General features: G+C 45.2%; 1 protein-coding gene across 1 annotated transcript in view; it reads right to left on the bottom strand.

The window, feature by feature from the left end:
- The window catches only part of Ehhadh (enoyl-CoA hydratase and 3-hydroxyacyl CoA dehydrogenase), a 33473-nt gene extending 14064 nt beyond the window's left edge, over positions 1 to 19409 (bottom strand). Inside the window, 4 exon segments of the mRNA NM_133606.3 lie at positions 2403 to 2514; positions 4466 to 4635; positions 8470 to 8573; positions 19315 to 19409. Coding sequence (NP_598290.1) covers positions 2403 to 2514; positions 4466 to 4635; positions 8470 to 8573; positions 19315 to 19388 — 460 coding nt within the window. The 5' untranslated portion in view covers positions 19389 to 19409.
- Between the last annotated feature and the right edge of the window lie 2267 nt (positions 19410 to 21676).

The following is a 21676-nucleotide window of genomic DNA, read 5'->3' as shown; positions in this document are numbered from 1 at the left end:
GTCATCAGTAGACTCTTGGGCGAGCCAAAGTGAGCCTGCTTGGGCAGGGCAAAAAGACCAAGGCACTGAAAATGAACCTGGGCACTACTCGGAGCCCTGGGGCAACAAGATGGGGAAACGAGAGCTGCCTACGCAGGGGCTGGTTCTTACCAAGCTCTTGAGACTCACAGAAAGAATATTATGGCTGTGTTTTCAGTTACTAATGCCTTAACAACAAGCCTAATTCTGATCCAAATTACTAAGGAGTAAACACAAGGAGGCCCTGCAGGCTCAACCCAAAGCCTCAGCCAGGCTGAGAATCATTCTTTCTTGGGCCACACGCAGTGTGGACCGGACCTCTGTCTCGAAAGCTGTGAGCCAATAGCGCTGGAAGATGAGCCGTAGGGAGACCCCAGAGTGACCGGAGCAGGGAGCACCTCCCACACATCTGACATTGCCATGTTTCTTTCCAAATCTCTTCAAGATTTTTTCCAAAGCTTAAAATTTCAAGGTCTCCATGGAACGTTTCTGAGCTATCACTTTAAAATCAACTACCAACCCAGCCGCCAGATCGCAACATCTACTCCAGAAGACAGGCGTGGGTTACTGGACCAGTGTCTCCCTATTCACCGAGCCTTTGCTACACAAGTCAAAACCTGTCCATCTGGGAGTTTCTGCTTCTTTTCTCATGAGGCTAGCATGGTGGCAGCCCATGAGTCAGTGCCGTGGGCAAAGCTAGCGGCATCCCGTGAATCACGCTGTGGGCAAAAACCCAAGCCAAGTTCCCTTCAATTCTCTTTGTTTAAGAAGTCGTTTTTCTTCCTGACTTTTCTCTGGGGCACCCCTGGCTTCTTGACTAGTTTCTTCAATTTCCTCACTGACTTAATTCTGTAAACCTTAGGGTTTACCAACTTAGAACCCACCACTTTTATTCCCTCAGATATTCTATGATTCTGTTTCTATTTTGTCTTTTGCTGAATAGCCCGTCTCACGTGCACTGAATTCCCGTAGAATTCTGAATTCCAAGCATTCTCTGAAGAAACTGAAGCCACTGCGAATACTTTCCGTTTTAAAATACACTCATATTAAACGGTTGGTGATGGGACTGTTTGAATGAACTTGAATTCAATACATCGAGTTTTTCTAACTTTCCTTCCACACGCCTCTTTTAAAAGGACAAAGCTATTTTTAATCCGTATAGACTGATGGCTTCTATGTTGGCCCACACGCATATTGCTTTTCTGTCGGTTTTTAATCAGAGCATACAGATCTCTAATATTAGTTCTAAAACATCACCCATTTATATCCTTAGGAATTAAAGATCTACTATCACATAGGTTGTATCTGTCAATATTTACTATACTGGAAATTAAAACTAGGAACCTTAGAAAGCTTTCTGAACAGATAATTTTTAAAATGATGAGAAATCCATTACATGCTAGCACAACTTTTTGCTAAAATAACAGAATTTGCACCTTTGCTATGTTAACTGCTCATTCACTAGGCTGTCATCTGCAAGTGGGATCTTGATCTTAGAACACAGCTGGAGCTAAGGAATTGGGAATTCTAAGAGGGGCCTAAGCACAGTTTCCAATCTGCATCGCCCTCTGGTAGGTGCCGCTACTGTGCACATGGTGAGAGGAAAGATGGCCCACAGGTTCACAATGAACCATGCTTGTTTGGAATAAGTACTCGTACACATTCTGTCTTCCAACCTTGTCTCAAAGGAAAGTCACGTTTTTAGTTCAATTCCCCATTCAAAAAGAAAAACTTTCACTTAAACTATTATCTTAATACCTTGAAAATGAATAATTCAGTCACTGGTACCTAAATTTGAAAATTCTAGTTTTAATTCTTTTGGCTATTATGCCCACCTGCCCACCTGCCCGCCTTCCTTCCTTCCTTCCTTCCTTCCTTCCTTCCTTCCTTCCTTCCTCCCTTCCTTGTCGCTAGGTCTAGCCCTCAACACACTATATGGCTGAAAATGAGCCTTCCTGCTTATAACTACTGAGTGCTAGGATTAGTCAGGAATCACCACACCAGGTTTTATGCTGTGGAACCTGGTTTTATGCCAAGGAGTCAACCGAAGTTTCACAAATGCTAGACAAGCACTCTACCAACTAAGCTACACCCACGGCCCCAGACATTAAACTTTCTAAACCAGGTCTGATTATTATGTTCCTATATGAGCATGTACTCTATGGATAAAAGGATAAACTGTAATATGTCTCATGTGGGCTCCTCATAGAAACATTTGGGAAGTGCTCAGGAGAGTTACTGTTTCTATTTCACAGATGACAAAATTTGGAGTCAGAGAAGCTAAAGTAGCCTCTTTAGAACTCAGGTGGGTGGTAAGTGACCAAGACAAGATTGCCTAGATGCTGACCTAGTTCTCCACATTGATCCAAATCACAGCCACTGACCTGAGGTAATTAAGTCAAGAGCAACAGGAACTCCAACGACCCTGGGGAGAAGCTGGGTTCCTCTTGCACCAGGAAGAATCCCCAGTGTGACTTCTGGCAAGCCGACACGAGCCTACAAAACATTAAAGGAAGAACCCCCACCTTAGGAGACGGTGAAATGAGATAGTAGACAAGCACGCTCCTGACATCCCACCCATAAGAAACAGTTTCACTGAAATCAGCAACAGTGTCCAGAGGGCATGCACAGTGTCTGCTGTCTCCTTTAATCCCTGTCTTTCCACGCACCCTTGCTTGGGCACATTTTCCCCTTTGACTCCACAGTGACATGTCACAGAAAACAAAGTAGCCTCTAGGGCTCTCGGAGTTCCCACAAGTATCAGAATGTAAAGAAAACCCAGAGGAGGAGAAAGAGTGATACAGAGCTTCTCCCATCTCCAAGCTACAAAGAATACTCACAACCTAACAATAAAAGGACAACTGACTGATAATGGGCTGATTATCTGAGCAAACAACACCCCAAAGAAAGGACATGAGTGGCCAGTGGTGCTCAGTAAGTATCAGTGGCCACTGGGGATGTGAACGTAAGCCACGATGAAACCCACTTGCCGCCTGCAAGTGAGTATAATAAAACAAGGCGCTCAGTCTGGCAGCACAGGCTCTCAAACTATGCAGAGATGCCTGGCCTGGGAGCTGCCAAGGACGGCACGTGTATCCATGACGTGTTTCACAGTTTTCAATAGAGAAGGGACCATCAGGGTACAAGTAGTTCTCAAGGGAAAACAGTAACAATGGGGGGGAGTTTTCATTAGGAAAGGGAATAAAAACCAGAAGAAAGAGGGAAGAGGGTAAGCTGTCAAAATGTCTGAAAGAGTCACAAGCTATTATCTCTCTACCTAAGATTACATATAACACATCTGAATCTGTATCTACGAATACAAATATGGCTTTCTTTTTTAGGTTTATTTATTCGTTTCATGTGTATGAGTACACTGCTGCTGTCTTCAGACAAACCAGAAGAGGGCATCAGATCCAATTACAGACGGTTGTGAGCCACCATGTGGTTGCTGGGAATTGTACTCAGGATCTCTGGGAGAGAACTCAGTTCTTTTAACTGCTGAGCCATCTCTCCAGCCCTACGTATATGTTTTTTTTTTCTTTTATATGTTTTAAATGGCATTTTCCCATCTGAGCTGACAATGCTACCCACAAGGGGTATTTAACACATATGCTATCCATAGGGTAGCAAAACAAAACAAAACAAAACAAAAACCCACCAGGCATGAGAGGTCTCTGTTTGAGCGATTGGTCATGAGTACCCAAGAGGCTCCCAGCACACTGTCGCGTCTTACTGTTTGCCTTCTGTTGCCTCCCAGAGATGGACGGGAAGTCTCTGCTGCTGAGGGCATTATGCACTTTGGAAATGGGCCCCAGAGGCTACAAGGCTGGAATTGACTTAAAAGCCTCCCTGAGGACTAGCTTACTTGGTACACAGCTTCCAAAGGAAGGAAGCAACCAACCACGTAAGCCAACTATAAAGCCCATGAACCAAAGCAAGTACCACGAGTGCAGTGGCAGCACCCTTACCTTCATGGTAACCAGCAGCTCTCTAACTGGACATAAGGCCTGCTCATCAAAGGGCAGTCCTTCCTGGAACTGGAGACCTAGCCGACTTACATGGCTCATGAGGTCAGAAGATCTTGGAGGGGGAACCTACAAGCACCACTTTACTGAAGAAAACAGCCACCAGCCAGATATTTGCCCTAATCCCCAGATGAGTGTAGTCCTCAACCCTCATCAAGGAAGCATCTCTTTGTAACTCTTGAAGACCATTATAGAAAACCACAACCAATCAAAGTGCAGAGTGGTGGAGCCCAGTCCCAGTGGAACGTCCTTAGAACAACTCTGGAACCTAAGGCCCAGGGAACGCTGTGAAAAGGGGGCACCAGCACTCAAGGCGCACAGGACTGTCAGCCGTTCCAAGCCATCAGCCACAGGCATAACCGCACTTTGAGCTGGCACTGAAGGCAGGGCCCACCCTAACTGCACCCCTAGGCACCTCTTACCTTTGCATTGGCAATCCGATAGTGACAGCCCAAGGCCAGCTCCAGTCCTCCTCCGAGAGCCACACCTTGGATAGCGGCCAACACCGGCTTCTGGTATCTCTGTATTTCATCTACCAAGCTTCCTAATGCAAGGCCAGGGGTAAAAGCACTAAAGCCATGGATATCAGCACCTAAAGAGACAGGGACAAGGAAAAGTGGTTCAGAAGGACTGAGCCTTGATCACTAACACGAGGGGACCCAGCCAGTCTTAGATGCCCTGGGGCTGAGAGATGCTCTGTTCTCAGACTATAAACAGAAGGCAATGAGAGAAAAATCCAATCTTTATGGTGAACCAAATTCTATGCTCCCATTAAGTTGTGGAAATTTTAAAAGCTCAGAATAAAGAACTAGGTTCTTTACCAAGTCAATCATTTTGGGAATCAGTGCCTCTTGCTGTTCACCAACCTATTTTAGAAGAATATAACCCTTTCTTCAGTAAGAGCACAGACCATCACAGTGTAAGGTGGCATTGTAAAAGGCAAATTGCCTATGTGTTATGTCAGTAACTAGTTTAGCATAGATAGATTTCCTGAAAGCATTTTTAAAGATATATTTATTTATTTTATGTATATGAGTACACTGTAAATTCAGACACACCAGAAGAGGGCATCAGATCTCATTACAGATGGTTGTGAGCCACCATGTGGTTGCTGGGGATTGAACTCAGGACCTCTGGAAGAGCAGTCAGTGCTCTTAACCGCTGAGCCATCTCTCCAGCCCCTGAAAGCATTTTTAAAATGATTTCTTTATTTTTGTTTTATAGGTATGAGGATTTTGTCTGCATGGTATGTCTGAGCATGCATGCATGCAGTGCCTGTAGAGGTCAGAAGAGGGCGCTAGATTCCTTGGAACTGGAGTTACCGATGGTGGTGAGTGGCCATTCCACCACGGTGTGAATGGGAATCAAACCCCAGTCCTCTGCAAGAGCTGCCAGTGTTCTTATCCACTGAGTCATCTCTCCAGCCCCCGATAGATTTCTTATGAGTAAGAAAATTAACATGGCTTGTCTTTCTGGATTATAAAAATGATGCAGGGATTATAAAAATGTAAAACCTGTACAACAACCACCACGAAGGACCACCTAAATGCCATCGCAGAGATGAAGCTTTGCTGAGTTCTTAGTCCTCCCACGCCTATGTAAATGGATTTATGGCTGCAAGTGCAATTTGCTCTTTTTGTCTCAATACCTATCTTGACTCCTTGAAGTTCAGTATGCATTTTCAACAAGGAGAACATACTGTGAAACCTTATTTTTGTCTTTACCAGACAGAACAGGTAATTCCTAACAGTGTTTCCATAGGGTGTCATCTATTCTTTGAAAATGAATTATTCCAGGGCTGGCCATATAGTGCCATATAGCATGCATAGGGCCTGGGTTTAGTCTCCAGACTGAAAAAAAACGTTTAAATTAAAAGATAAGTTTGTGTTCAACTTATTACCTGCTTCATTCCTCTCCCTCCTCGCCCACATCACATGAATACGCCAGGCCATGAGCTGCACAGCCGGTCCCACACCCCATGTCCTTTAGGTTTCCTACCAACCCCTTACCTAGTGTGATCCTCTGCATTCCCAGTAAGAAATTTAACGTTTTGAGTTATTAACCAGTTGGTCGAGATGCAACAATTAAATTAAATACAATATATCAAAGCTCATGAGAACTTGTTACAGCAGCCTCAGAACACTAACCAGGAGAAGCTTCCAGGCTCCACCTCTCTCCTTCCTAGAATCTTCTGGTAAAGTTGGAGCCGTAATTTTTAATTTGTAGGAGAGTTTGCCAATGATGCCTCCTAGGTCTAGAATTTATTTTGTGAGTTTCCTGATTACCAATTGATTTGATTTTTGATTTATTAGGGCGTTGCCATGGAGTTCAGGCTGTAGGAAACTCATCGTACAGGTCAGGGGTCCTCCACTTCCTGAGTTAAGATAACAGGCCTGTGCCACCACACACGACTCTGATTCCCTTTCTTTAAAGGTTATACAACTGCTTGGGTTTTGCTTCTCTTTAACTCACTTTTAGTAAATACAGTTTTTCATAATTCATATTTCTAGCATCTTTGATGTTACCCATTTGTTTTGTTTTTCAGCTTTCTTAAAACAATTAAATTTGTTCTTTGACAGTTTTATACACCTCACCCTCTCTTACGTCCCCCCAACTCCTGACAACACCCACTCTCCACAAAATCCCTTTCCCACATCCATGCCTTTGTGTTTTGCTTCCATAAGTTTAGCTAGAACCATCTGCATTACCATGGGCTTGGAATTTTCCACTAGAGGCTGCTGGCTAGCAGTGGATAGACAACGAAAGGCAATGACTACCCCTCTCCCAGCATCTACCAGAGGTCAGTAGTTCCGCAGGGAGAGGCAGGGCCCAAGTGCCCCTCCCCCACCACAGCTGTCTAAGGATAGAACCGATCTTGTGCAGGCCCAGTACGAATGGCTGCAGCGGCTGAGAACATGTGGTTGCGATGACTGTGTCATGCTGGATGTTATTTTGTTCCCGCCCCTACCCCCTTGGCTCTCTTCCTTTGAGGCTGTCTCACTGTGTAACCTGAACTTGCCTTGAGCTCATTATATAGCCCAGGCTGACCTCGAACTCATAACTCTCCTCCTTTAGCCTTCTTAGTGCTGAGGCCACGGGAGAGGACCCTTGCACGCAAATGCACTGGTTTTGCTTTCCCTCTCTTCTTTAATTTTAACCGTATTTGATGTGTAGGAATGTCTGCCTCCGCCCCTTCTCCGGGTCCTCACTCCTCTCCCCTCCCCCAGGTAACTCCCCCTTACGCCAGGTCTGTCTCACGGTGCGATTGCTCAGGGGACACCTTGTCACGGGCCTGCCAGGTCCCCAACTACTTGCATGCCTCTTCTTTTTATTTCATAACACTGTACCCCCAAATGTTCTGCTCCGGTTCCCGACTGATCTTTGTAACCATGCTGATGTGTTTAGGAAAAGGGCGCCTTGCCCTATTTGAAGGTTCACCATCCTACGCGTGTCTACTAATCAAAGTGGACCATTTCTGATAACTTCCTTAAAGCAACATTATTCAGCCCACAAGTTATATCACATTCCGGTTGTCACCTCTCCTCATGCAGAAAATCGGGCTCCCCATGATTCTGACCCTTGTCAGGCTTCAAGTCACGGCTGCAAGCTTCAGAGTCTAGTGAGATTAATTTAATCTGTCTCTTCTTCCGCCATCCTCACCTGGACTTGCCGAGCATTAAAATGTTTAAAAACATACTGTTTTGTTTTTGGTTAGTGAGTAATCTCTACGGCACTGAGCAGGCAATATAAGCAGTGATTTTATGGCCAGTATTTTTATATTGTTTTTAATCCTGACCCCAGGAACTGGCGTACTCCCAGGCTACCATTTACAAACACTGAAGAGCTCTGCTATTGGACCCTCATTCCCACGTGACTTCCGCCAAAGGGCGGGGAAAGAAGGAGGTGCTACAGACTACACCAAAAGAGTCATCGCTTTAGATACTTGTGCTGTGCATTGTTGGGCAGACCCAGAGAAGCAGTGCTGAGGTCACTGGGGGCGGGGCTGTCTGAATAAACAGTCGCGCTTCCTGCACAAGTTCTGGGTACAGACACCTACAAAGGTACTCAGCTAAAGCACTTAATCTCACACAACCTCCTTCCGCTAGAAATTATGGGCCCTACTCTATAGGCAGAGACGACGAGGTAAGGATATCAGAGACTGGCCCAAGCTCTTACAGAATAGAAGGGACGTATGTAGAGCAGACACGCACATCAGCCAGTTTACAGCAGGAGGCAGCTACTAACAAAATGTTCTTCAAAGGCTCAGTCCTGTCTAGGTCTCTCTTGGGACAGATATGCCCCATCACCCATGATGCTTTTCGCCTCCACTCCAGTGTCCCCCTAGTCATTACCCACAGGGACAGCCGATGCACTGCTGGGCGTAGTCTGAGTATAGGGGTAAGGAGAGATGGAGACGCTTAGTTACCTGCACAGAAGTTTCCGTTTGCGCCACAGATCACAATGGCTTTAACCGTGTGGTCTGATCCAGCTTTCTGGAGTCCATTTCTTACTTCCCTGATTACAGTTGGACTAAAAGAAAAAATTCATAAAGCAAATTAACCAAAATTAAATTTCTGTCATCTTCTTTATTAACAAACCACTGAACAGCTATGATGGATTTAAAAAAAAAATACAGATTCTTACCACAGAATTTTCACTATTTGTTCAATCAATGAAATGTCTACTGTCAATTAAGTGTTGGGCTGATAAAATAAACCCATTTTAAGGCAATATTATTTTCCCCCATTGTGCTCTAACTTTGATCATGAAAAATTAGTAACCAGTTCTGAACTAACTGTTCATGATATCACAAGTACAGAGTTACCTGATAGGTATACACAACTACCATGTAAAGGATCTGAGAGGGTGGTGGATGAAGGTACAAAGGAGGCAGGCATAACAGGAAAGGACAGCTTTCCCTTCAATTTCTCATGCTTCCAAAACAGAAAAGATAAAGGAGAACCTGTCTAGGACATGAGGCAGGGCTGCTAGTTATTACATCTATTCTATTCTATTCTATTCTATTCTATTCTATTCTATTCTCTCCTCTCTCTCTCTCTCTCTCTCTCTCTCTCTCTCTTTACTACAGATGGTTGTGAGGCACCATGTGGTTGCTGGGAATTGAACTCAGGACCTCTGGAGACTGCTCTTAACCACTGAGCCACATCCACATCCATTCTTCTAACACCTTCTTCTTAGCTGGATCCAGGGTGGCCCAAAACAAAGACTACATTTCCCAGTATGCTTTTGCAGTACAGTCTGCCCTAGGCACCAAGTTCTCTATCTGATTTGTGCATCTTTGAGGAAGGTTTCTGGAAAACAGTGGACATAATTTCCTACTTTTCTTTTCTTCCTACTCCTGGCAAGAATGCGGGTGAGCTAGCTGGATGGAAATATCCTTCTTGTACCAAGAGGTAGAACGTATGTACGGAGGACCGCAGGACAGTCACGGGGTTGCGGAGCAGCTACTCCGGATCGCGGTGAGAGAAATCACTAGCCTTTGTTTAATTCACAGTCTTTGAAAGTTTTCTGTCTGTGGCAGCCACATTCCACCCCAATTAATTTAGGAGGAAAAGGCAAGGCAAAGAATCGTTGAGCACGGCCTGCAGTAGATGCTTTTCAGTATATGAGGGAGACAGCTACAGAAAATACAGCTAAACCCGCGGGAGGGTAACTGTGCCAGAGGTACAGGAACTCCAGCTAAGGGTCATCCTCCAGGTCTGTCTGCTTTCCAGAAGTGGGGAAGACTCGGCGATCCCATTCGGGAGAGTTGTCACAAGGGAAAGAGAATTTGCCAAGTGGATGAGGATGGTGAAGGAGGGGGACCTAGAAAATCGTGGGCTGTCAGCTGCAAGGAAGACAGCAGCAAGCTCTAACCCGTTCTGCTTGGAATTCTATGTATTCTGGGCACGATCGTCCTTCTTGTGTATACAGTGTGAAAATTTCAAGCCAAATGGAAAAGCAAACTGTTACAGAAGAGGTGCTAAGATCAACAAGACAGATCCACAGACTACAGTAAATACTTGCCCTCATGAGCCATAATTACCTTCCACCCAGTTACATTTTACCTACATACAATTAAACAAAACCTCCCACTCCTGCTTTATTAATAGGAAACGGAATAAACAGAATCTGAGACGTTATATAATACCAAGAAGTCCAAAAGGCTGAGGAGTTGTCCTTCAGAATCCGGGTGGAATTGCCTCTGGGAAACCATGCCCCCAGCCTAACAAAACCCCTCACACATTCAAAGTCTGGCAGATAAAACACTGCAGTATTTCCACACACCCCATACAAATCTTCATTTCCCAACTATTTACAATAAACCACAAAACAAGCATGCTGCACAGCTCACGGTACACTGTTTAGGGAATAACAACAAAGAAAAGTCACATCCTCGTTGGGAACTCAACTGTGGACAGAACACTATTCTCTCTCTGTGGGTAAATGGTGGGTATGGACCCCATAGCCAAGCTGTCTCCTTCTGGATCTCCCTCTCCTGGGAGCCACTGAGGAGAGCGCTGGGCGTTCACATGGCAACCATCCCCTCCTCTTTTATACACATTTTTTGTTCATTCTGAAAACTGAGAAGAAAACCAGCTACAAATAACGGGGTTTGACTGGGCCAGGTGAGGGGTATTTAAGTGTCTCTCTCAAGCAGGAGAATGGATGCTAGAAAGACATGTGACCCGTGGCCTGCTTTACTCCAGGAGTCTTTCCCTTTGGAATTATTAAAACAAAAACAAAATGAGCAGGAACCACCTAAAGTTTATTAAATCAAATTTGTGCAATTTTTCAAAAAGAAATTAACAAATAAGAAAATAAAACTGGCCAAACAGATGAGGTTAGGTTTCGAGTTCACGAAGTATTATTTTCAGCTGTGCTTTTTGTGTGCATGTGTTCCTAGTTCAGGTAAAATACATAGTATCTTCCACAGGGTGGCCATTTTAGAGATGTGAAAGGCGGTGTTCTGGGAAAGTTGTCAGACTACTCAGAGACCCTAGACTTTGACTGGAACAGAAAGAAATTTGGCTAAGACATCGGTTAAGGACTTATAATAGTTTTGGGGGAAGAGAAGAAGAATTATTCAAACAGCAGTGCAGTAGGTAATCGTGATGGCTCTCACCTTTAATCTAGGAACTTGGGAGGCGAAAACTAGTGGATCTCTGTGGGCTGAAGCTACATACCGAGACCTTGTCTTTAAAAAAAAAAAAGAAAATATGCGAGGACAAGGGAAAAAGAAAGAAAAGACTCAATAAGCTAGAAAGACAATTTTCCATTAAAAATTAAAAATGAGAAGGAACTAAAGAATAAAACAGAGGGGAAACTGGGAACATATTCACTTGGTGAACAAGCTGGCCCTCAGGAAACTGGTGAGAACCTCCTTAAAACAGAACAAGGAAGTCCTTGGGAACAAAGGAGCTATTCCTCTCCCAGGTCTGAGAAAGTGCAGCGGGAACAGGAATTGGCTACAGCCTTAAGGGAGAGCCTCCGGGGAAGGAGCTACTGTATTAAGAGCTACCCGCTTAGGCCCAGCCCCAGCAAACACAGAACTCCTTGGATGGATCTTCCTCCTCATATTCCCTTGGCATGACAACTACCTTTTCCCTAGTTATTTTTTATCCTTTAACCTTTTGCTTTTGACTGGTTAATTAGAAATGAAGTCTGATGAGGAAAACAGATTATGAGCCATGACATGACAAGGCACATGCAATGGATGTGGGCGTCCTTCTAGGGCCAAGGCTAAGCTATGGAAATGCCTACCTGTGGAGGCCTGTTGTGGGGCAGAGTGGATTAGTGGCATGAAGCCTGTGATTCCCTACTCAGATTTCCCAGAACTCTGTGTTCATCAGGCTGCAGGCATCCTGTGTGTAGTTACATTGTTAAAAATCTGTTTAGGCTGAATGGCAGATGGGACACCCAGGGGTACAGAAAGTCACGGTATTTTCCTTCTGGGTAAAGAACGGCAGCCAGTGGTGGCTCACATCTGTAATTCCAGCACTTGGATGCTTGAGGCAAGAGTATTGTCACAAGTTCAAGGCCAGCTTGCATTACAGGGTGAAATCTTGTTTCAAAACTCCAAAACAAACCCTCACAACAATGAAAGATTGGCCTCAACCAAAATCACCTCACTCCGTGGCTTGAAGAGAGACGGGCTTTTCCCATCCCAACCACACACCTCTTTTCATGAATGTTTTTGGTAACAAAAGAAATTAGCTCAAAAATTAGAAATAAAGAGAAAGGATGACTGCTATGGGGAACACACACACACACACACACACACACACACACACACACACACACCTATAATCCACTGTTTCCAGGATCAAGCCCAGTCACCAAGCATGTGCTGAACCTACACTCGGCCAACAGCCATCTGAACTCAAGCAAACACTGTCTGGCTACATTTAATGAAGGATTTAAACTGTTTCTCCGGGTAAATCCCCAGATTACTCCCAATAAACACACTTATAATAATTTCCTTTCCCCTAGTGACTTTCCACCTTTGATCCGGGAGGAAATAAAAGCCCTTGCTTTTGACTGGTTAATTAGCAACTGTATCATGGCACAGCTTGAGGACTGTACACAATGTTTACCAGTTCACAGGGTACGTGCATTTCCCTCTGCATCTGGGAAATAGGTTCCTTCTCCCCAGAGCACCTAAATCCTCCTGGAGTGAAGTTCCTCATAGGAAATGAGATCGAATTAATATGAGACTACTCACAGTCGTCCATAACCTGGAAACACTATGTAAATAAGTGTTAGACCTCACTACTCAAAAAATATTTGCAAGGAGAAAATTATGTATTCATTAGGGAACCTTCCATGGTGGGAGTGGTCAGTTCCTCACCCGGGGGTTGGCTGAATGGCAGACAGGAAAGCCAGAGGGGCAGCTATTTTTCCTTGTGGATTACATATGGCCCCAACTGAGTCAAAACAACCTCTGTGGGCACCACTGGGGTGAGGTATTGGTTCTTCCCACTTTACCTAGCCTCTCCTCTGTGTTTGTGGTAATTTGGGGGAAAGTTCGTAAGTCGGAAAAACTGGAAAAGGAAACCAGCTGTGTTTTGTTTTCTCTAGGTTAAGGGGAGAAAGATGTGGGTATGTCGTTATGCAGGTGAAGGCAGGTACAGGATAGAATGAGGCCTGTCTTTGGACGAGAAGGAAGGATGGGTGGGAGAAAAGTTTTAGAGAGGCAGAGGAGGCCGGAGCCAGTGGAAAACAGCTGAGAGAACATGGCGGCAGATGTTAAGATTCTTCTCTGCCCATATTACAGATTGTTATGACTATTCTTAAGGAATGGATTGTATAGGATTTTGTGTAATCTAGATGGACAAATTATATCTTATCAATTAGATCAGAGGATATTGTGTGATGTGGTCTTTCATGTGGCGACTTAATTGAGTTCAAGGGAGTGTATGGTGGCGGGACACACGGGCCCACCATGGAATTGGGATGTGTGTGCCTGGCGTGGTGGAAACCAGCCAAGAGAGCTGCGAGTGAGGGCCAGGAGGCCTGACAGGGTGCTGTGTTGGGACAGTGGGTCAGAAAGTACTTGGGGACAGCGTGGAGCTGCGGAGATAAATTAGCGCTAGTTCCAATAGCCCGCTGGAGCCACAACTAGCGAGAGCTCGACCGCCAGGGTACACGCGCGAACCGGTTTGCCCTTTTTTATTTTTACCGCAACAGAAACGTAGCTAGGGAAAAGGTAATTGTGAGCTACCGGGTCTAGCGCCTCCTATGTTCCCTAAGGAATGTTCCAGCTTTAAAGACTCAGATGATTCTGGAGGAAACACAGCTCTGCAACACTGGAAAGACCCCAGCAGCCAGGACAAACATGTCCTCATCACCACACTGCCAGGAAGAGAGGACAGAGTGAGGAATTGAGTGCCCACTGTGTCGGGACCACGGAACGAGGAGTTCAGTGTCCTCTGTGTGGGGCCCACAGAGCGAGGAGAGGAGTGTCCACTAAATGAGGACCACAGAATGAGAAGACCAGTGCTCACTATGTGGGGGCCACAGGGCGAGGAGACAAGTGCCCACTGTGTGGGCGCAAAGCAAGGGGACATTTCCTGAGAGCCCAGCTTCTTTGATCACAGGGGGATTTTCATTTTCAACCGTTGTTTATTTTTTAGGTCTTAGCTTTATCAAATTAAGCCTCATCTAAAAATGATCATTATTTTTTCCAAAACAGAAACTTAAGAAAATAAGCAAAAAAAACCTCTAGGGGTAAGTTTGGTGTTTTAAAAAAAGTTGTCGGTTCTGAGGGTGTGTCGTTAGTTGTAACATCAAACATAAGGTTTCTTACTATGTGAATTACAAAAGAAAAAACAAAACAAAACAAAAGTTACTGTTTCCAGAGGTAGGGATAGAAATCTTTGTATTGCGCACTTAGAAACCGGGCTGACTTGCATGAGAAGAGAGGCAAATGTAGCTGGCTAGTCTAGCAATGAGGGAGCTAAACTATTTCTATGGGGAAAAAAAAACCCAAATCATTTCAATTAGCATATGTCACCTGGCTAGAAAGGTGTAACTTCAAACAAACAACCAGAAATAGAAAAGGGCTGAGGAGAGAGGTAGGAAGGAAAGAAAAGGATTTTCTTAAGTGAGTTATCTGTACACTTAGTGAATTAGCTGTCAAGGAACAAAATCCCTGCTCTTTACCCAGAGGGAGAGAGCTCCTCAAAGAACCAACTGCTAGAGAGGACTTTGGCTAAGGCCAGCAACTAAGAGTCCAAACCTCAGGGGACACAGAGGATGCTTGCCCTTGTGTACGATGGTTACCTTTCCCCCAGTTGCCTTTCACCCTGTAACCCAGAGAAAAGCAAACAGAACCTTGGATTTCATCTGGCTACTGGAAACCCCAACCTGATTATGAAATGGGTTTTAAAGCATTATATAATATTTAGAAGTCCAAAAATTACACATAATCGCTCCCCAGTATATGTGTGAAATTGGTTCTAAGACTTTCCATTCCTCCCAGAATTCCAAACTCCTCATAATGTTCAAGCCCCTAACATAAAAGACACATTCTGCATATAAAATATATTAATTTCTAGACTGTTTAATAATATCCCAGAAAATGAAAATGCTTGCTAATAGTTTTTTTTTTGTACAAGAAAAAAGAGAGATGTACGTGCAAAAAAGAGACCCAAACATCCTGGATAAAACCACTCTTTCTCCGTGGTTGGCTGATGTGAGTCCAGGGATACAAAGAGCTGGCTGTTTTTAAGAGATGATCTCGGGGCTGGGGATTTAGCTCAGTGGTAGAGCGCTTACCTAGGAAGCGCAAGGCCCTGGGTTCGATCCCCAGCTCCGAAAAAAAAAAAAAAAAAAAAAAAAAGAACCAAAAAAAAAAGAGATGATCTCGATTTGAACTGCAATTAACCTCAGTCAGTGTTAGGAGAAGACAAGACTTCTCTCATTCCAACCCACCCTCCCTCCTGCGTTCTTCCAGACCCTTGAAAACTCAGAAATGAGGAAGGACAATGGTTGTAACTGATACGGTTCTATTAAATTCAGCTGATGAGAGGCTCCAGTGAGGTAGTGTACGGGAGATCTGAGAAAGTGCCTTGGCTCTCCCCTGCCCCCGCCACACACCCCTGCTTTGCCCCTGCCCTCTCCTTCCAAAGTCAGATGTGTAAGTGGAGTCTAGGGTGATGATAATATTCACTGGCTAAGAAAATAGGTAATGTACCTACCACAAAAGCAGCACACACCGTGACTGGAGACCAGAACCTATGTGAGTGCTGGGTGGGTGTGGTGGCCAGGAGACCGGGACATTTGGGCAAGCTAACTTGACAAACCACATTGGTGAGTTCTGCGTCCAACTGCCTTAGCCTCAAGCAAGGAAGACTTACAAGGCCAACCACCAGCTTCCATACTCACACACAGCGCACCCTCACGCACATGTAAATGTGAACGCACATTCATGCACAGCACACCTCTATAAAGATTAAAAAAAGAAAAGCAAAAAAACTTAAGATAGCATTTTCTGAGTGCTGGCTTAAACCCAACCCTCCAGCTTTGTTGTCCACAGCGGGATTTTCCTTCTGATTTTCTTTTTTTCTCGCTGTTGTTACTTAAACCAAAGCTTCTCAAATCAAAGTTGTGATGTACAATCAGCTTAAAAAAAAGAAAGAAACTGGGTTCGGTCCCCAGCTCCGAAAAAAAGAAAAAGAAAAAAAAAAAAAAGAAAGAAAGAAAAGAAGGAAGAAAGAAAGAAAACTAAATATTCCGAAATCTTCAGCATGTAAGGATTGGCTGGGTTTCGGGAAATTCTGTTTTCAGTTCTACAGGCTATATGCATGTGTGCACCTTCAAATTTGGTTTCTTAACTAAGTAGATGACAGTAATAAAAAAATGTTGAAAACCATTGTCCGTGGGATAGTAAGCAGTCATGTTCTTCAGTTAGGAAGAAACGGAACCTTCCCAGAGTGGAGAACAACATGGCTGCCCACTCCAACGAGGAAGGATTTTAACTGGTTGAGGAAAGAGAATTGGACAGTTTACAATTGCAGGTAGAGAGAGATAACTTCCTGCATAAAATTAGGAAGAAGGAAGGGGGAAAGAGTGGGAGGGAGAGATGGAGAAAGGGAGGGGAGAAAATTAAGGTTAAAAACAAGGATGCTAAGCCATTAAAATGGGATGAACGACTTACCTAAAATTAAAGTTCAGAGAAACACATGGGGAAGCGCATGGTCTAAGAGAAGAAAAAAATCTCCACAAAGCTGAAGCAGATGTTCAGAAGGGGGGCTACTACAGGGGACTGACCACAGGCTGCTCAAGGAGGCCTTGCAAGTGTGGAATAATTTATAATCTCCGTTTCATTTAACTTAAGCGTTCTCCCAACTGGGGAGGGACCCAGCAGGCTAAGAAACACACCGGCTGGCACCAGAAGGAATAGTTGTGAGACTGTGGGATATCTCCCTCCTTACCGCTTGATGGACATAGTGCCTCGTGAAGAGCATTCAATAGAATCCCTTATCAAGTAATCCTGTCAGTCCATGAGCCCCCATGTGGATACAGAATCATATTGCTTATGCTTTCTTTGTGAAAACACATGTGGTCACCACTTCCTGGTTTCTGAGCTGAATGAAATTGGAGTGACCAGTAGTTTGCTTCCGCCCCACCCCCCCAAAGTGGCCAGTAATTTCTGCGTATTATGTATTAATCAATGCTATCCTTCACATTAAAGTAAGTACAGGTTAAGCCAAGGGTAGTAGCACACACCTTTAATCCCAATATTTGGGAGGCAGAGGCAGGTGGCTCTCGGCAAGTTCAAGGCCACCCTAGTTCACATAGTTAGTCTAGGTCAGCCAGAACTGCAAAGTAAGACCCTGTTTCAAAACAAACAAAAAAACCAAACAACACCAGAGCATGTGATACACAGATATACCTGCAGGTAAAAGACCCATACACATAAAATAATAATAATTTTCAAGCTTAAAAAATAAAATGTGGCCTGGAGAGATGGCTCGGCGGTTAAGAGCACTGACTGCTCTTCCAGAGGTCCTGAGTTCAATTCCCAGCCACGTGGTGGCTCACAACCATCTGTAATGAGATCTGATGCCCTCTTCTGGTGTGTCTGAAGACAGCTACAGTGTACCCATAAAATAAATAAACAGATCTTTAAAAAATAAGATCAAATAACAGTGTGGTTTAAATCTTAGTTAAAATTAACATGACTCCTCTTTTATGTTGTTTGTTTGTTTGTTTGTTTGTTTGTTCTGAGACGGGGTCTGACTAGATCAACGGTTCTACTGCAGCCTCCTGAGTGCTGCGATTCCACGCATGTGCCAACCTGGCATCTGTTTGGTTTTGCTCCGGCAGCCTGCGGTGGGAATTTTCAGCAAATGGCCCATTTTTGCTTTATTTACTCTGCTGCTGTGCAGTTACTTCCTTGGGACTGAAGCATTCTTTCCTGGAAGGGGCGAAAGGCTAAGACCGGGAAGCTAAAGACACTAACAAGGTACTGGGAGCTAAACACATTGTCTGATGTTCAGGATGCTCAGGAAGCTCAGAAACGTGCAAGGTCCATAAGGCCCCTCGCCCAGGTTACAGGAGCAGAAGCAATTGTAAGGAGTCCCATGAGTCATTGTGTTGCGGTTGGCTTCCAGGGGTTCCATTGTTTTAGAAGTAACTATATTCTTGTAACTAACTTCAGTTACTAGTCTACTGAGCTAGACTTAGGAGGAATCATTTATCTGGCCTCTCGCAAACGCCCTCTCTCTGGTGAATGGCTAGCTGTTCTCATCCGTTGTACGGGACAATTCTCCCAGTCAAATCGCTGCAAGTTTGGTGAGTTTGTTTGCCAAAGATCATTGTTGGTAGTTGATTGTCATGGAAGGGCGGGACCAGAACACTACCAGACTATCCAGCCACCCCTCCTTGCCCTGATCGTACCCTCGGGTCTCTGGAGAGGACTAGACGATATAGGCAGAGAAGGATTAGGGGAGGGGGCTCTTAGCAGCCACCGGGAATCATGATCTTTGCTGCGGAGGCTGCTTCCAATGTGGGAGCTCTAAGGTCACTGGGGCTTCTTCCCCTTCCCCCATACCACCCTGTTCTGCAAGTTAGCCTAAGCCCATTGCACTGGTCCCCTGCAGAGTGAACAGGGCTAGAACGGCACCCAGGTTTGTCCGTTAGGCTGTAAGGTGTCACCTAGGAAAAGGGTTTTAGCAAGGTCTCACCAGTCAAAATTATACAGTCTCCGTCACAATCCTGTCTACTACTTCTGCAATGTATGGGTTATATATGGGTTTTAATTATATTAGCCTCCTCCTGGGGCTAATATAGAATTATATTCTATTCGCGGTGATAAAAAATGAACAGGGTAAATGAACATCATTTTTCAAAAAGACAACAGATCTCATTTTTAACGGTAATGTGCTAAGAGCGTTGCACAGGAGGGTATCGCAGGTGAAGTAAACTTCAGCCTTTCAGAAAATACTATTCAGTAGGCCTCCTCTGACAAGGAGAGTTGACACGCACAGGAACCAAACTCTGCTTTTCTACAAGTCAGTTAACTATAGGTTTTGGCCTCACAGAGACGCTGGGGTTGCAAGCCAGCACGAGGGTTGCAGGAAGGGGGTTCAGACAGCCACTTGCTGCACCAGACTCACCTCTGTGGGTTCCAGACACGCCAGAACCAGACGTAAACACGCCGTGAGGTCACCAGCGGACAGACGGACAGCTGCCCATTGGCCCGTGCTTCCAGCGGAGACAAGCCCCCACCCAGACCCGCCACACCCCGCGGTCCCGGGGTTACCTGACGGCGTTGACTGGCGGGTTGCAGAGGCGGATCATCGCCAGGGAGTGGGGCAGCCTCAGATACTCAGCCATTTTCTCAAGGTATCCTGCACCTCTGACGTCTGGGGCAGCCCAGGGCTCCTTTTCTGGGCGGCCCCAAGAGGAGGGGCGCGCGCTGGGCCAATGGGAACCGCTGCTACTGCCTCCTGCCCCTTGCACTTCGTGCTCTGCCGGGCCGGCTGCGCTCCAAGGAGGGTGATCCTCTTCCTCTAGTAAAGGGATTGTCCAAAGGCAAGCTGAGCTGCTGGATCACACCACCGGAGTCAACCACTTGTTCACAAAGCAGTCATTTGCCAGGGCACAGAAGGCCCTGCCTTCTCTGGTTCTGTCCCTTCTAAAGGCTGGGATTTTTCACAGTTCGTCCAGGAACTGCACACATATTATGGGCTGAATGTAGGCTGGGTATGACAACAAACCATGCCTTGTCTCTTCCCTCTAAAAGCTCAGCTGGGACACGGTCCTTCCAGCTGCGTATGGCTTCTCATGTTTGCCAAAGTCCACCAAGTAGCCAGATGACAGTGTTGACAAGTGTGCAGGTTGACAAGTAAAGGCGTCCTTGTAAATCTTCGCTGATGTTTGCACGTTTTAACAATGTCTAAATATTATTTCCGGGTGCGTTACTTCTTGAAACTAAGAAAGGTTCTGGCTAGTAGAAAAACGCTGAGTCCCGGGAAGCATCGAGCATCAGTCAGACTCATTCCAACAATCGTAGCCCACGTGTCAAGGAGAGCCAGCCATTCAAGTGTGCCCTCAGATGGCAGCGATGACAACAACAGCCTTGTAGCAAGCAGCTACTTACAAGCGACAGGAATCTCTGTCTGCTGCCTCTAAAACCATGGCTAGTCCCCAAACTCTCCTAGTGTGTTCGGTTGGCAGAAGTCTTCACAGCCAGCCCAGGTCTCGCTTCCTATAAGAAGCATTAACCTCAGCTTTACCTCCCTTCAGATACTGGTGTCTAGGAGATACTGGTGTGCCAGCATCTAGGAACCTGAGCAGGTAGCGTTCAAGGTTTAATAGCACTGAGTAGCCTTATTACATCCCACCCCCTTGGAGCAAGGGGGCGATAATAAGCACATCTCCATGTGGCCATCGGGTCTGCACTTTTATTTTAGTTGAGCACAGAACTTTCTGTGGTGTCTCCCACAGTCAGCTCTTGGTGCAAGCTTCTGGATGAATCCATTAAACTTCTTGGCTGTTTAGAGTCGGCACCTCAGTGGGAGCAGAATCAGCAAAAGGCAAGTGAGGCATTTAGGGGACAAAGTTCGAAGGGCAGCTCCTATCAGGCTTAGCCAGTGCTGATGCTTCCTGCTCCTCCACAACCCAGCCACACACAATCCTAACAATTAGTCCCTCTGTGAGTGTCCCAAAACAGAAATAGGGATACAATGTGTGGAAGCACATTGATTTTTCTTTTCCTGATGGTACAAAATTGTCTACATGTACGGTGGGTTCCAAATTGGCTGAGTTTATGGATGTCAATTAAGTAGGTTATGCCATGTTGCTGCGTGTAGAGTCTTTTGTGTCACCTTCCATACCATTCTATTATTTTACTTGTCTTACAAATATAACCGTACTTTTGGCTACTTTCTTGGATTATCGACCATCCTTCTCCACCTCCAGCCCTTCCAACTCCCAACACTAGGTCAGTGGGAAAGAAAGTTAGAGGGAAAGGAGGCATAGATCTCCTTAACTACTTCCTGCTGCTAAAGGTCATCAAGCTCCTTGGGGCAAGTTCAATCTTTGTTATCAGGATATCCAATTTCTTCTTCTTATCTCTTTGCTCACAGCAACAGGAAGCAGCTGCAGCCCCCCCCCCCACAGCTTCTGACATTTTCATACTCCCTCAAGAGTCCCGAGAACTCCAGATGTAAACTCTCCTCGGGTGGCAGAATCACACCCCTGCCAGAGCATGAGACAAATCACAGTCAGCTGCTGTGGACAATCTGAAGCAGCCCCATGTCCCACACCTGGGATTAAAATAAAACATATTCACACACCATAGTTGGGTTTTTAAGAAACAAAACAAAATTCTCACTACATACAAAGTGCTACTTCATAGGATATCATCCTCTTGGGTGCACCCCACACCACCTGTATGTTGCCTCTTTTAAGTACCTGACTTTCACTGTAGCAACTGCATCGTCCTGCACCCTCAGGTCACAAGGTGTCTCAGGTTTGTTAATGCTTCAAAGAAATCATTGTAAGCACTGAAACTAATACAGTGCCCAGAGCGTAAACGTTGAACCCTACCACAGATACTGAATTTTTGCCTGCTCAACCACGCAGGTCTCCCTCTACCTATGCAGGGAACAGGGGTGGCT

Source organism: Rattus norvegicus, chromosome 11, assembly GCF_021556685.1.
Source record: "Rattus norvegicus strain SHRSP/BbbUtx chromosome 11, alternate assembly SHRSP_T2T, whole genome shotgun sequence".
Taxonomy (NCBI): Eukaryota; Metazoa; Chordata; class Mammalia; order Rodentia; family Muridae; genus Rattus; species Rattus norvegicus.
Note: the sequence above shows the minus strand (reverse complement) of the source record. Positions and strands in the feature narration are given on the sequence as shown.